General features: G+C 41.0%; 1 protein-coding gene and 1 pseudogene across 1 annotated transcript; both read left to right on the forward strand.

Moving 5' to 3' along the window:
- The first annotated feature begins 1,618 nt into the window (after nucleotides 1-1,618).
- On the forward strand, nucleotides 1,619-15,541 carry nfs1 (NFS1 cysteine desulfurase). Its single transcript, XM_024426381.2, has 13 exons — nucleotides 1,619-1,962; nucleotides 2,403-2,479; nucleotides 2,665-2,781; nucleotides 2,870-2,953; nucleotides 3,188-3,340; nucleotides 3,536-3,629; nucleotides 3,736-3,870; nucleotides 4,171-4,328; nucleotides 4,674-4,779; nucleotides 5,117-5,198; nucleotides 13,801-13,884; nucleotides 14,065-14,154; nucleotides 14,497-15,541. Exons 1-13 carry the CDS (start codon nucleotides 1,869-1,871, stop codon nucleotides 14,558-14,560), a joined length of 1,338 nt encoding a protein of 445 aa, XP_024282149.1. The 5' UTR covers nucleotides 1,619-1,868; the 3' UTR covers nucleotides 14,561-15,541.
- Nucleotides 15,542-15,638: 97 nt separating this feature from the next.
- Nucleotides 15,639-16,206, forward strand: part of LOC112255223 — a 40,152-nt pseudogene continuing 39,584 nt past the window's right edge.

Genomic DNA, 16,206 nt, shown 5'->3' on the forward strand with positions numbered 1-16,206 from the left:
GGAGGACCGAGCACGCCCCCATTCTCATCGACAGGGCTGTAGTGGAGCAGGTTGAGAGCTTCAAGTTCCTTGGCGTCCACATCGCCAACAAACTAACATGGTCCAAGCACACCAAGACAGCCGGGAAGAGGGCACAACAAAACCTCTTCTCCCTCAGGAGACTGAAAGATTTGGCATGGGTCCTCAGATCCTTAAAAGGTTTTACAGATGCACCATCGAGAGCATCCTGACGGGTTGCATCACTGCCTGGTATGGTAACTGCTCGGCCTCTTACTGCAAGGTACTAACTGCAGAGGGTAGTGCGTACGGCCCAGTACATTACCGTGGCCAAGCATCCTGCCATCCAGGACCTCTGTACCAGGCGGTGTCAGATGAAGGCCCTAAAAATTGTCAAAGACTCCAGCCACCCTAGTCATACACTGTTCTCTCTGCTACCGCACGACAAGCGGTACCGGAGTGCCAAGTCTAGGTCCAAGAGGCTTCTAAACAGCTTCTACTCCCAAGCCATAAGACTCCTGAACAGCAAATAAAATGGCTACCCAGACTATTTGCACCCCCCACCACGCTGCTGCTGCTCTCTGTTATCATCTATGCATAGCCACTTTAATAACCCTAATTATACCGGTGCCCCTGTACCCGGTACCCCCTGTATAGCCCCACTATTGTTATTTACTGCTGCTCTTTAATTATTTGTTTTTCTTATCTATTTATTATCTTTTGTTGTATTTTCTGAAAATTGCATTGTCGGTTAAGGGCTTTTAAGTAAGCACTTCACTGTAAGGTCTACTACACCTGTTGTATTCAGCGCATGTGACAAATAAAATTTGATTTGTCTCGGGTTTCTGGCATATTGGTGTTGATGTGAGCCATGACGAGCCTTTCAAAGCACTTCATGGCTACCGACCTCAGTGCTACTGGGCGGTAATCATTTAGGCAGGTTACCTTTCGCTTTCTTGGGCACAGGGACTATGGTGGTCTGTTTGAAACATGTTAGGGGTATTTTAGATTATGACACCTAGCTAGATAGTTAACTATAACTACTGAAACAGATTATGTCGTTTTGTTTTTGGGGAAGAACATTATTTGCATACATCAGCTAGCTACCTTTTTTAAAATTCCAAGCACTCTCCCAGAGTTTGGGGAAGTGTGTCTGAGCTCAAGCGCAGCAAGTGAGTGAGTTAGACAAAACTTTACCAGCATCATAACAATCGTTATGAAATACAAGGGATTGTGTAATATCTACGTAAAAATGTTATGTGTTAAATTATGTCACGTGCAGTCATATTCCGGTCCTGATTGGTCAACAAGTTTATTTGAAACGTCAAACAGGATTATTTGATGTGTATCTTTTTTTGACACCCAAAACCCCAAATGGCGTTCCATAGTATGGTAATGAGTATGAATCTGTGTTTACTCCTGCAAAAGTGATTGCTTTTCATATAAAGGCTTTATCTACCTTCCCAATTAAAATACGAACATATAGTTTATGGAAAAGAGATGTTGTATGTTTCTGGACGATGCACCCTGCTGCCTTGTTGACAACATGACCAAACGGTGCAGATTGCTGTTGTATTTGAGAATGACGCTCCTCCCTCGCCGCTTTTGCTCATTCCCGTCGCTGGCCATAGACTCGGGTTAATAGAACTCCCTCGCTGCCATTTTGACCGTTCCTCACATGATGACCGTGTCGACAAGGATTTGATGCGTCTTAATAATTAAACCAGCCTGTTAATCGAATACATTGTTATACCTGGGTCTTACAAAACCAGGCAAACATAGAGATCTGCAAACTTATTTTCCTCGCTGCGAATCCTGTTTGTCACTGGTGAAGGTTAGCTACAACTGTATAGCAAAACATTACTGTGAAGATGATGAGGAAGACTGTTACGACGAAGCTTCTGGGATCCATGCGAGGGTTCCCAAGCCACCGAGTAAACTATGCCGTGAATGCTGTTGCGAGAGGTATTTTAGTTTATGCGGCTTTTTTACACAATGTTTTATTAGCTACTTATCGTCTAGCTAGCTAGCTCACGAGCTAATGATAATCATTCGATGACGCAGCAAGTTCGTTAGATAATGCCGTGTTTAAAATAACTGGGAACTTTGGAAATAAACGAGCTCCGACTGGGAAAAAATCGATTTCAACGGTCATCCAACTCGGGAACTCTGGCCTCTTTTTAGAGCTCAGGTTGTCCGATTTGAATATTGTATTTGTCCGATTTCTCAGTTGTTTTGAACATGGCATCCCAGCCGTAACCAGTTCTCCAACTTTTATGCCGTTACATCACATCCGTGTGACAGTGTCTTTCTGCCCTGAATGCATATAAGACGTTTTCCAATGAATTCCCAGATAAATGTGTATGCTTTCTTGACCCAAATGACACAATATTATGGTGTTACAGAATTGATCAAAAGTAGGGAACTGGAGAACGATGAGTTGCGACCTCTGTACATGGATTTTCAAGCAACAACACCAATGGTATGTGGCTCTTTAACGTTAGCTGCCAGCCTATAGCCTTTCCCACGATCATTATACCAAACTGGTGGCATGTCAAGTCTGTAAAACATTGCATTGAGGCGAATTAATAAGATCCAATGCCATCTTTGAGAACTGCCACCTGCACAGAATCTTCAACTCAGTATATTTTTATCTCATGACTCTAGGATCCAAGAGTTCTGGATGCAATGCTTCCCTATCAAGTTAATTATTATGGTAACCCTCACTCCAGAACACATGCATATGGCTGGGAAAGTGAAAGTGCAATGGAAAAAGCTAGAAAGGTAATTAATTTACAATTAATTGAGTAGCTATTGCATCATGTCATTTGATGATAAGGCAAACATATCTTCATTTGATTTCTCCTTACAGCAAGTGGCAGACCTGATTGCTGCAGATCCTCGTGAGATCGTGTTCACAAGTGGTGCCACTGAATCCAATAATATGTCAATCAAAGTAAGTCTCCCTTTTACCGCTTTAGTAGTCAGATTAACGGCAAAGATTTGGGAGGGTGAACAGTACATGCCAAGAACTGCCAGCTGATGGATAGATTAAGACATAAGAATGAGCTAAGGTCAATCAACTGTTCTGCTGTGTAATTTATTTGTAAATGAGGATACATGCTAACAATTAAGAGGAAAAGGAATTGAGTGGTTGTTTTTGTTTCTTCGTACAATGTATTCCTCCTAGGGTGTGGCCCGATTTTACAAATCCAAGAAGAAGCATGTGATCACCACTCAGACGGAGCATAAGTGTGTGCTGGACTCCTGTCGAGTCTTGGAGGCAGAGGGCTTTGACATAACCTATCTTCCCGTGAAGACTAATGGCTTGGTTGACCTACAGGCAAGCTCAATTGTTTGGTTGTTTTATCTAAATGTGGCAGATGTGCTATGTTTTATACAGCCCCATTGTATGAATCCACTCCACAATCTGCTCTTGTACCAAGAATAAGATCAATTGTTAATGTATTTCTTCAATACGTTTGTATATCTTGAATACCTCACATGCTGATATAAAAATGTTGCTATTTTTTCATAGCTACTGGAGGAAACAATTCGTCAAGACACAAGTTTGGTGTCTGTGATGACCGTGAACAATGAGATTGGTGTGAGGCAGCCTGTCGAAGACATAGGTAACCTTTTTAGCCTAAATAGATTCAGAAGTATATCCACTATGAAATTGAGACATTTCGTTTTATCTTTATTAATCCGCTATTATTTTCACACACACTTCTCCAGGTCGAATCTGCCGGTCAAGGAACGTGTTTTTCCACACTGATGCAGCTCAAGCTGTGGGAAAAATCCCCATCAATGTATCTGACTGGAAGGTAGACCTGATGTCCATCAGCGGGCACAAAATATATGGTCCCAAAGGTACATTGTTGAATATCAGATACTTTCACAGTGTTGGAGATCAATTCCATTTTAATTTAGGAACAAAACTGAAATTCCTGTTTTCATCACTGAAAAGCAAGCAGAGAAAATGTAATTGATATGTCGGTTTACTTCCTGAATTGATATGGAATTGACCACAAGCCTGACTACTACATTGAGTGAACTCTTTTGCGTAGCCACATATTAAACTCCTTTAATTGTTGGTGTTTATGTAAGAACAATGTGAGCAATTGAGTGACTACAAATAATTACAAGTGAAGTATGTTTATGATGTGACAGGGGTTGGGGCACTGTATGTGCGGCGCCGGCCCCGGGTTCGAATGGAGCCACTGCAGAATGGTGGAGGCCAGGAGAGGGGGCTTCGCTCAGGGACCGTGCCCACTCCTCTGGCTGTGGGACTGGGAGCAGCCTGTGATATAGCCCAGCAGGAGCTAGAGGTAGACAACTCATTACTGCCTGAAACAAACTTACACGGGATGTTGTTCATCAATGCTTGCTTCTGTTTGTTTTTCCTGTTTTCATTTTTTTTTATAGCTTGAGTTCAGAAGACATTGGAAAAAACAGTCAGAATGTTGAGGCTTGCACAGCAAACTGATAATGTTATTTTATCTGACCAATCCCTACTGCTTTATATGAAAGGTTCCATCATATATTTTTTGCTGCATGTTGTGTTGATGGGTAAATGAGAAGTGTTTACTGTAGTTGTGAATTCTTTATAGTGAAAGAATAAGTTCACATATTATTATTATTTTTGTTGCTTATTGGTCTTCTCTCCTTTCCAGTATGATCACAGCCGGGTGTCCATGTTGGCAAACCGCCTTGTGCGCAAAATCATGTCAGAGATCCCTGATGTTGTGATGAATGGTGATCCGGAGCAAAGATACCCAGGTGAAGCGCAGAGCAAGGGATTTGTGGACAGAATAATAGACACAGGCATATAAGTGGGTGGAAGTGGAATTCATATTTTTCATAATAATCATTAGATGTAATTGGCTGGTAATCTGTTAAATAAATCACCTTATTCCTTATGAGTTGTGTATGAGTTAAATCAAGTACTGTGCTGTACATTATCATAATCACATTAGAGCAATAGCATTTTGCATATGCCTACAGATGAAGTGAAACACAATAGTTTGTGGATTGTACTTTAGTCAGTTGATGAATCGGTGAAGAATTCCTTAAATGTTGATGCTCTATTATTAACTTGAATCTTTGCCTGACACAGGATGCATTAATTTGTCCTTTGCCTACGTGGAGGGAGAGAGTCTGTTGATGGCCCTGAAGGATGTCGCTCTATCATCCGGCAGGTCAGTAGCAAATAAAGAGCTATTAGATGCTTTTATTTATATACAGTACCAATCAAAAGTTTGGACACACCTACTCATTCCAGTGTTTTTCTTTATTTTTTACAATTTTCTGCATTGTAGAATAATAGTGAAGACATCAAAACTATTAAATAACCCACATGGGTCACCAAAAAAGTGTTAAATATATTTGAGATTCTTCAAAGTAGCCACCCTTTGCCTTGATGACAGCTTTGCACACTCTTGGCATTTTCTTAACCAGCTTCATGAGGAAGCTGGAATGCATTTCGATTAACAGGTGTGCCTTGTTAATTTGTGGAATTCCTTTCCTTAATGCGTTTGAGCCAATCAGTTGTGTCGACAAGGTAGGGATGGTATAGGGATAGTCCTATTTGGTAAAATACCAAGTCCATATTATGGCAAGAACAGCTCAAATAAGCAAAGAGAAACGACAGTCCATCATTACTTCAACACATGAAGGTCAGTCAATCTGGAAAATGCATCCTGCAGAGGATAGGTTCATTAGAGTTACCAGCCTCTGAAATTGCAGCCCAAATAAATGCTTCAGAGTTCAAGTAACAGACACATCTCAACATCAACTGTTCACGCAGGTGACTGCGTGAATCAGGCCTTCATGGTCGAATTGCTGCAAATAAATCACTACTAAAGGACAACAATAAGAAGAAGAGACTTGCTTGGGCCAAGAATACACGAGCAATGGACATCAGATAGGTGGAAATCTGTCCTTTTGGTCTGAGTCCAAGTTTGAGATTTTTGGTTCCAACCACCATGTCTTTGTGAGATGCAGAGTAGGTCAACGGATGATCTCCGCATGTGTGGTTCCCACCATGAAGCATGGAGGAGGAGGTATGGTGACACTTAACCAGCATGACTACCACAACATTCTGCAGTTATATGCCGTCTCGTCTGGTTTGCGCTTAGTGGGACTATCATTTGTTTTTTATATATAGATTTGTTTTTATATATATATATATATAAAATATCGTACACACACTTGAAGTCGGAAGTTTACATACACTTAGGTTGGAGTCATTAACTCGTTTTTCAACCACTCCACAAATTTCTTGTAAACAAACTAGTTTTGGCAAGTTGGTTAAGACATCTACTTTGTGCATGACACAAGTCATTTTTCCAACAATTGTTTACAGATGGATTATCTCACTTATAATTCACTGTATCACAATTCCAGTGGGTCAGAAGTTTACATACACTAAGTTGACTGTGCCTTTAAACAGCTTGGAAAATTCCAGAAAATTATGTCATGGCATTAGAAGCGCCTGATAAGCTAATTTACGTAATTTTAGTCAATTGGAGGTGTACCTGTGGATGTATTTCAAGGCCTACCTTCAAACCCAGTGCCTCTGCTTGACATGGGAAAATCAAAAGAAATCAGCAAAGACCTCAGAAGAAAAAAATGTAGACCTCCACAAGTCTGGTTCATCATTGGGAGCAATTTCCAAACTCCTGAAGGTACCACGTTCACCTGTACATATAATAGTTCGCAACTATAAACACCATGGGACCACGCAGCCGTCATACCACTCAGGAAGGAGACTCGTTCTGTCTCCTAGCGATGAATGTACTTTGGTGTGAAAAGTGCAAATCAATCCCAGAACAAATGCAAAGGACCTTGTGAAGATGCTGGAGGAAACGGGTACAAAAGTATCTATATCCACAGTAAAACTAGTCCTATATCGACATAACCTTAAAGGCCACTCAGCAAGCAAGAAGCCACTGCTCAAAACCGCCATAACAAAGCCAGACTAGGGTTTGCAACTGCACATGGGGACAAAGATCGTACTTTTTGGAGAAATGTCCTCTGGTCTGATGAAACAAAAATAGAACTGTTTGGCCATAATGACCATCGTTATGTTTGGAGGAAAAAGGGTGATGCTTGCAAGCCGAAGAACACCATTCCAACCATGAAGCATGGGGGTGGCAGCATCATGTTTCTTCGGGTGCTTTGCTGCAGGAGGGACTGGTGCACTTCACAAAATAGATGAATTCATGAGGAAGGAAAATTATGTGGATATATTAAAGCAACATCTCGAGACATTAAAGTTAAGTTAAAGTTAAAGCTTTGTCATAAAATGGGTCTTCCAAATGAACAATGACCCCAAGCATACTTCCAAAGTTATGACAAAATGGCTTAAGGATGACAAAGTCAAGGTATTGGAGTGGCCATCACAAAGCCCTGACCTCAATACTATAGAAAACTTGTGGCCAGAACTGAAAAAGCGTATGCGAGCAAGGTGGCCTACAAACCTGACTCAGTTACACCAGCTCTGTCAGGAGGAATGGGCCAAAATTCACCCAACTTATTGTGGGATGCTTGTCTGTGTGAGTGTGTGTGCACGCCTACACATACATATTTATTAATTCGAGATTAGACAGTATGAAAATTTCAAATCATGATTAGTGACCAAAATCATCACGGTTATCAGTATTATAGCGATATTATTAAAATGTGCTGGAAATGTTCAAAATGTACTGATACACACACTGAAATAATTTCAACAAGTTATATTGAAAGCCAACAAACAACAAATAAAATTAGCAGCACTATGCACTTTGTGCATGAACATTAAAGATGGCACCATGTGGTCATGAGAGTTAAGTTTCCCTAGTGCAATCAAATTTGCATTTAAAAGAAACACAAGTAAAGCAATGTGCAAGTAAGAACAATACAACTATGTAAACAAATCCAATGTGCAGGTGTTGACATTAAAACAACACTATGTAAACAAATCAAATGAACAGCACTGATTGTATGTCTGTTCTCTCCTTCATAAATAAATAAGGTGCTGCTGGTCTAACATCCTGTATGTCCGTTCTCTCCTTCATAAAGAAATAAGGTGCTGCTGGCCTAACATCCTGTATGTCCGTTCTCTCCTTCATAAAGAAATAAGGTGCTGCTGGCCTAACATCCTGTATGTCGGTTCTCTACTTCAGAAAGAAATCAGGTGATGCTGGCCTAACATCCTTATGTATGTTCTCTCCTTCATAAAGAAATCATGAAGTAAGTAAGTTGAGGTTGGGTGATTGTGGATGCCAGGTCATCTGATGCAGCACTCCATCACTCTCCTCCTTGGTAAAAATAGCCCTTACCCAGCCTGGAGGTGTGTTGGGTAATTTTTCCTGTTGGAAAAACAAATGATAGGCCCACTAAGCACAAACCAGATGGGATGGCGTATCGCTGCATAATGCGGTGGTAGCCATGCAGGTTGTGTTCTTTGAATTACAAATAAATCACTGACCGTGTCACCAGAAAAGTGCCATCACACAACCTTCTCCATGCTTCACGGTGGGAACCACACTTCCGGAGATAATCCGTTCACCTACTCTGCATCTCACAAAGACATGGCGTTTGGAACAGAAAATCTCAAATTTGGACTCAGACCAAAGGACAGATTTCCACCAGTCTAATGTCCACTGCTCATGTTTCTTGGCCCCATCAAGTCTCTTCTTCTTATTGGTGTCCTTTTAGTGGTTTCTTTGCAGCAATTCGACCATGGAGGCCTGATTTATGCAGTCTTCTCTGAACAGTTGATGTTGTGATGTCTGTTACTTGAACTCTGAATCATTTATTTCAGCTGCAATTTGGCTGGTAACTCTAATGAACTTATCCTCTGCAGCAGAGGTAAATCTGGATCTTCCTTTACTGCGGCGGTCCTCATGAGCCAGTTTCATAACGCTTGATGCTTTTTGCAACTGCACTTGAAGAACTTTCAAAGTTCTTGAAATGAAATGTATTGACTAACCTTCATGTCTTAAAGTAGTGATTGTTGACTGTTGTTTCTCTTCGCTTATTTGAGCTGTTCTTGCCATAATATGGACTTGGTCTTTTACCAGATAGCCCTATCCTCTGTATATCACAACTGATTGGCTCAAATGCATGAAAGAAATTCCACAAATAAACTTTTTGCAAGGCAAACCTGTTAATTGAAATGCATTACAGGTGACTGGCTCATGAAGCTGGTTGAGAGAATGTCAAGAGTATGCAAAGGGTGGCTACTTTAAAGAATCTCAAATATATTTTGATTTAACACTTTCTTGGTTGTTACATGTGTTATCTCATCGTTTTGATGTCTTCACTATTATTTTACGATGTAGAAAATAGTAAAAATAAAGAAATCATGGAATGAGTAGGTGTCCAAACTTTTGACCGGTACTGTGTATGTACACACTACCGTTCAAAAGTTTGAGGTCACATGTCCTTGTTTTTGAAAGAAAAGAAAAAGAAAAGCACTTTGTCCATTTAACAGCAAAAAAAATGATCAGAAATACAGTGTAGACATTGTTAATGTTGTAAATGACTTGTAGCTGGAAATGGCTGATTTAATTTATTTTATTTTAATTGAATATCTACATGGGCGTACCATTATCAGCAACCATCACTCCTGTGTTCCAATGTCATGTTGTGTTAGCTAATCCAAGTTTATCATTTTAAAAAGCTATTTGATCATTAGCACAGCTGAAAACTGTTGTCTGATTAAAGAAGCAATAAAACTGGCCTTCTTTAAGACTACTTCAGGATCTGGAGCATCAGCATTAGGGCATTCGATTACAGCTCAAAATGGCCAGAAACAAAGACTTTCTCATGAAAAACTCGCCTGTCTATTCTTGTTCTGAGAAATGTAGGCCATTCCATGTGAGAAATTGCCAAACTGAAGATCTCATACAACTCTTACAACACCCGCAAAACACCAGTCTCAATGTCAACAGTGAGGAGGCAACTCCAGAAAGCTGGCATTCTAGGCAGAGTTGCAAAGAGAGCCATATTTCAGACTGGCCAATAAAAATAAAAGATTAAGATGGGCAAAAAAAACACACACTGGACAGAGGAACTCTGCCTACAAGGCCAGCATCCCGGAGTCGCCTCTTCACTTATGTTGAGACTGGTGTTTTGCGGGTACTAATTAATGAAGCTGCAAGTTGAGGACGTGTGAGGCGTCTGTTTCTCAAACTAGGCACTCTAATGTGCTTGTCCTCTTGCTCATTTGTGCACCGGGGCCTCCCACTCTTCCTGTTTTGGTTAGAGCCCGTTTGTGCTGTTCTATGAAGGACTAGTCAAATCAAATTTTATTAGTCACATGTGCCGAATACAACAGACCTTAGTGAAATGCTTACTTAAGAGCTTACTTACTTAACCAACAATGCAGTTTAAAAAAAATACAGTTAAGAATAAAAGTAACTAAAGAGCAGTGGTAAAATAACAATAGCGAGACTATATACAGGGGGTACCGGTACAATGTGCGGGGGCACCGGTTAGTTGAGGTAATATGTACATGTAGGTAGAGTTATTAAAGTGACTATGCATAGATGATAAGAGTAGCAGCGGTGTAAGGGGGGGGGGCATTGCATATGGTCTGGGTAGCCATTTGATTAGCTGTTCAGGAGTTATATGGCTTGGGGGTAGAAGCGGTTTAAAACTTTCTTGGACCGAGACTTGGTGCTCTGGTACCGCTTGCCGCGCGGTAGCAGAGAGAACAGTATGTAACTAGGGTGGCTGGAGTCTTTGACAATTTTTAGGGCCTAACTCTGACGCCGCCTGGTATAGAGATCCTGGATGGCAGGATGCTTGGCCCCAGTAATGTACTGGACCTTTTGCACTACCCTCTGTAGTGCCTTGCAGTCAGAGGCATAGTAGTTGCCATACCAGGCTGTGACGCAACAAGTCAGGATGCTCTCGATGGTGCAGCTGTAGAGCCTTTTGAGGATCTGGGGACCCATGCTAAAGTCTTCTGAGTGGAAATAGGTTTTGTCATGCCATCTTCACAGCTGTCTTTGTGTGTTTGGACATTTTTTAGTTTGTTGGTGATGTGGAAACCAAGGAACTTGAAGCTCTCAACCTGCTCCACTGCAGCCTGGTTGATAAGAATGGGGGCGTGCTTGGTCCTCTTTCCTGTAGTCCACAATCATCTCCTTTGTCTTGATAACATTGCGGGAGAGGTTGTTGTCCTGGCACCACACGGCTAGGTCTCTAACCTCCTCTCTATAGGTTGTTTCGTCGTTGTCTGAACAGTGTTGTCATCAGCAAACTTAATGATGGTGTTGAAGTTGGGCCTGGCCGTGCAGCCATGAGTGAACAGGGAGTACAGGAGGGGACTGAGCACGCACCCCTGAGGTGCCCTTGTTGAGGATCAGCGTTGCGGATGTGTTGTTACCTACCCTTACCACCTGGGGGGCGGCCCGTCAGGAAGTCCAGGATCCAGTTGCAGAGGGAGGTGTTTAGTCCCAGGGTCCTTAACTTATGAGCTTTGAGGGCACTATGGTGTTGAACGCTGAGCTGTAGTCAATGAATAGCATTCTCACGTAGGTGTTCCTTTTGTCCAGGTGGGAAAGGGCAGTGTGGAGTGCAATGGAGATTGCATCATCTGTGGGTCTGTTGGGGCGGTATACAAATTGGAGTGGGTCTAGGGTTTCTGGGATAATGGTGTTGATGTGAACCATTACCAGCCTTTCAAAGCACTTCATGGCTGCAGACGTAAGTGGTACGGGTCAGTTGTTGTCATTTAGGCAGGTTACTTTAGTGTTCTTGGGCACAGTTACTATGGTGGTCTGCTTAAAACTCCTTTGTATTACAGACTTAGACAGGGAGAGGTTGAAAATGTTAGTGAAGACACTTGCCAGTTGTTTCGCGCATCCTCGCAGTACACGTCCTGGTAAACCGTCTGGCCCTGCGGCCTTGTGAATGTTGACCTGTTTAAAGGTCTTACTCATATCGGCTGAGGAGAGCGTGATCAGTCTCCAGAACAGCTGGTACTCATGCATGTGTCAGTGTTATTTGCCTCGAAGCGAGTGTAGATGTAGTTTAGCTCGTCTGGTAGGCTTGTGTCACTGGCCAGCTCTCGGCTGTGCTTCCCTTTTGTAGTCTAATGGTTTTACAAGCCTTGCCAAAGCCGATGGAGTACGATTCGATCTTAGTCCTGTATTGACACTTTGCCTGTTTGATGGTTCGTCGGACTAAAGACTAATGTGGTGTTCTCCTCAATGCCATTCGAGGAATCCCAGAACATATTCCAGTCTGTGCCAGCAAAACAGTCCTGTAGTTTAGCATCTGCTTCATCTGACCACTTATTGACCAAGTCACTAGTGCTTCCTGCTTTAATTGTTGCTTGTAAGCAGGAATCAGGAGGATAGAATTATAGTTAGATTTGCCAAATGGAGGGTGAGGGAGAGCTTTGTATGCGTCTCTGTGTGGAGTAAAGGTGTTCGAGAGGTTGTTGTTTTTTCTCTCTAGGTTGCACATTTAATTTGGTAAAACGGATTTAAGTTTCCCTGCATTAAAGTCCCCAGCTACTAGGAGCACCTCTTCTGGGTGAGCGTTTTCCTGTTTGCTTATGGCGGAATACAGCTCATTCAATGCTGTCTTTGTGCCAGCCTCTGACTGTGGAGGTATGTTAACAGCAACGAAAAATACAAAAACTTTCTAAGTAGTTAGTGTGGTGTACAGCTTATCATGAGATACTCTATCTCTGGCGAGCAATAGCTCAAGAATTCCATAGTCTGCTGGCCTTTGTTTTACCAGACGCCGCTGCTCTGTCCTGCTGGTGCAGAGTATAACCTGCCAGCGGTATGTTTATAGTCTCGTCGTTCGGCCATGACTCTGTGAAGCATAAGATATTAGTTTAATGTCCCGTTGGCAGTTTAATCTTCCTCGTAAGTCATCTAGTTTATTGTCTGAAAATTACACGTTTGCTAGCAGAATGGAAGGAAGTGGGGGTTTATTAGATCGCCTACGGGTTCTCAGAAGGCAGCCCTCCATCCGGACCCTTTTTCTGCCTCCTCTTCACGCAAATCACTGGGATTTGGGCCTGTTCCTGAGAAAGCAGTACATCATTCGCGTCGGCCTTCTCAAAGGAAAAAAAGGATTCTGCCAATCCGTGGTGAGTAATCACAGTCCTGATGTCCAGAAGTTATTTTTGGTCATAAGACACGGTAGCAGCAACATTATGTACAAAATAATTTAAAAAATAAGTCAAACAATGCAAATAAGCAAACAAAAAACACGGTTGTGGGCCTGTAAAACGTCTGCCTTCTCCAGCGCTATCTTGCCTCAGCATTGTATGAGCGCTTCAGTGTCTTGGTAATTTCTCAACAAGAACAGCGCCTGTAATCGAACCCACAAATGCTGATGCTCCAGATACTCAACTAGTCTTAAGAAGGCCAGTTTTATTGCTTCTTTAATAAGCACAACAGTTTTCAGCTGTGCTAACATAATTGCAAGAGGGTTTTCTATAATGATCAATTAGCCTTTTAAAATTATTAACTTGGATTAGCTAACAACGGGCCATTGGAACAATTGCCCGATGGTTGCTGATCATGGGCCTCTGTATGCCTATGTAGATATTCCATAAATCTGCAGTTTCCAGCTATAATAGTAATTTACAACATTAATGTCTACACTGTATTTCTGATCAATATTATGTTATTTTATGTTATAAAATTGCCCTTCTTTCAAAAACAAGGACATTTCTAAATGACCCCAAACTTTTGAACAGTAGTGTATATCAAATGGATTAACCGCTATTAAGTTGGATCCAAATAAATACTGTACGTTGATGATGCTATCTTCCTGCAGTGCCTGCACTTCTGCTTCATTGGAGCCTTCATATGTCTTGAGAGCTATTGGAACAGATGAGGACCTGGCCCACTCCTCAATCAGGTGAATAACGGTTAGGAACACAACTCAAGAAGATCAAATGGATGGTCATGGGATTTAAATGTTTATTTTTATCATTCCTAATTACAAAAGAGCAGGGTCAAGAATAACATGTTGCAGCTGAATGGTATTATTTTGGTGTTTTACCCAGTCTGTTTTTGTTGTTACTCCAAATACCTGAAGATTTGGAATCGGACGATTTAGCACGGAGGCAGAAGTGGACTATACAGCGGACAAGTGCATTCAGCAGGTCAAACGCCTGAGAGAGATGAGGTGAGTGAAAAAGAGTGGAATAGCATGCATACAGTAGTTTACCAGACACAGATTAAGACTAGTCCTGGACTACAATTCAAGATTAATGGAGAATCTCCATTGAACATGCTTTTTTTGTCCAGGCTTAATCTGTGTCTAATCTGCTTCTAGGAAACCACTGCAAAATGTACATGCTGAATGTCACTTAACTAGGAATTTACTGGTGGAAAGAGATTAATATTTTTTTGTACACAATAGTGATCTAATGAATTAAATACTTTATAATAAATAGCCTTTTAATTTGCAATATTATTAATGCACTCAGGTTAATGTATTCATTGTTGTCCAACTTTTTCTCTTCAGCCCCTTGTGGGAGATGGTGCAAGAAGGAATCGATCTGAAGAGCATCAAATGGACGCAGCACTAAAGAAAGCCTTCAGGAAACATACCTAAGAGCATTGTGAATATTAAGCTTGTTTAGTTTGCTGCATACTATGCCACTCCTGTGATGAGTGGTCATTATTTCTACTGTCAAGAAACACGCACAACTTCCTGACTTACTTTAGTGTAGGCTTATGACTAGATTTTGTATTGGTAGACCTGAATAATTTTTCCTTTTGTATTTGACAAAGTATTATTATTGATGCATATATTGTGCTCTTAAGTAGTTAAAGTTTGTGTTCATATGCACATCCTTAAAAATGTAGGTGCTGGGCTAATAAAGAAACCTTGTAAAGAACAAAGTCCCTTAAAACATTTAATTGGGAGCATAAATTTGTGTGCATACCTTCCTGTTCTTTACAAGTGCTCTTAACATAATTTATCAGCTGCTTTGACCATGGGATTCCATGACTGAGAGCAAGTTACAGAATGGTTTATTCATGTAGCATGTGCAACATTCCATTTAGTTCATGGATAAGTCATTATATGTTGACAGCATGCTAACAAGGTTAAAGTACAGGTTTCATGTCATTTAATGAGGAAATTGATAAAATATTTCCCTCATCTCAATGTGTGAAATTTAATGCCAATCTTGTAGGTTAAAAGTCTTCCAATCATGGAAATTCTCCCCAGTTGGTTTGTATACAGTCTCTGGCAAAAATGTATTGTTTGTATGAATCTTGCATGTTATCATTTAAACTGATTTGAAAATTTATTGTGAGGGAAGTATGCCAATTCATTTACATGGCCAGCTGTTTTATGATATCAGTATAATCTACCACCACCGTGACTGAACATTTACAGTGCTTGTTGTTTCTGTTTGCTGTGCCATCTGCTGCATGTACAGACTCATTACTCTTCCCAAAATGTCTTTCCATAATGTCCAACAGCAATTAATCTCACATAATACATACATACATGCATATGTTTGTAGCTAGCACTCCAATAAAAATTTGATTCGGCCTGACCCTGAATTATTATGTTAGTATTTTATGTAGTTGGTCGATTGGTTCTTAAATTATTCTCCACGTGCTCTGATTGAATTATAGTATATTGAGTTAGTACAGCATTTTGACACAAATCAAATGTTCTAAAACATGTTTGAGTCCAGTAGATGGCGTCATTATATCATGGGAGCTGAGGAGTTCTACGTCACCGCTGGAGTTCGTCGCGACCGACATTTTACTACCAGCTACAAGAAGAGAGAAGAGCACGGAATGGAGAGAACGCTACACAAAATAAAATAAAGATCTTTTAACAGATATTTCGGTAAGGACAAAAGAGAAACAGCAAACAAATGCCACTTATGTTGAAATGGTTATCCATCAGTGAAATATAATCCTGCAGACATGCGGGGACTATAGCGAGAATGAATGGTTAGCTAGCTAACAGCGTCGGTTTTTATCGGCATTTTAGATGGTTGGCCTGCCCAAATGGGGTAGCTAGCTATATTTTTAGTAAACAGGCTATATATAATGTTAACTACCACTCTCATCCTAGCCATGGTTTAAGTTTAGAACGGTTGTGGAGAAACATTTAGGTTCGCTGTTCTGTCTTGTTTTGGTTGTTTAGCTAGCTAGCTACTGTGATGTTACTAATCTGAAGTACGTTGAAGTGCAATTGTTCTGTTTT

The sequence above is a fragment of the Oncorhynchus tshawytscha genome, linkage group LG07 (genome assembly GCF_018296145.1).
Source record: "Oncorhynchus tshawytscha isolate Ot180627B linkage group LG07, Otsh_v2.0, whole genome shotgun sequence".
In the NCBI taxonomy this organism is placed as follows: domain Eukaryota; kingdom Metazoa; phylum Chordata; class Actinopteri; order Salmoniformes; family Salmonidae; genus Oncorhynchus; species Oncorhynchus tshawytscha.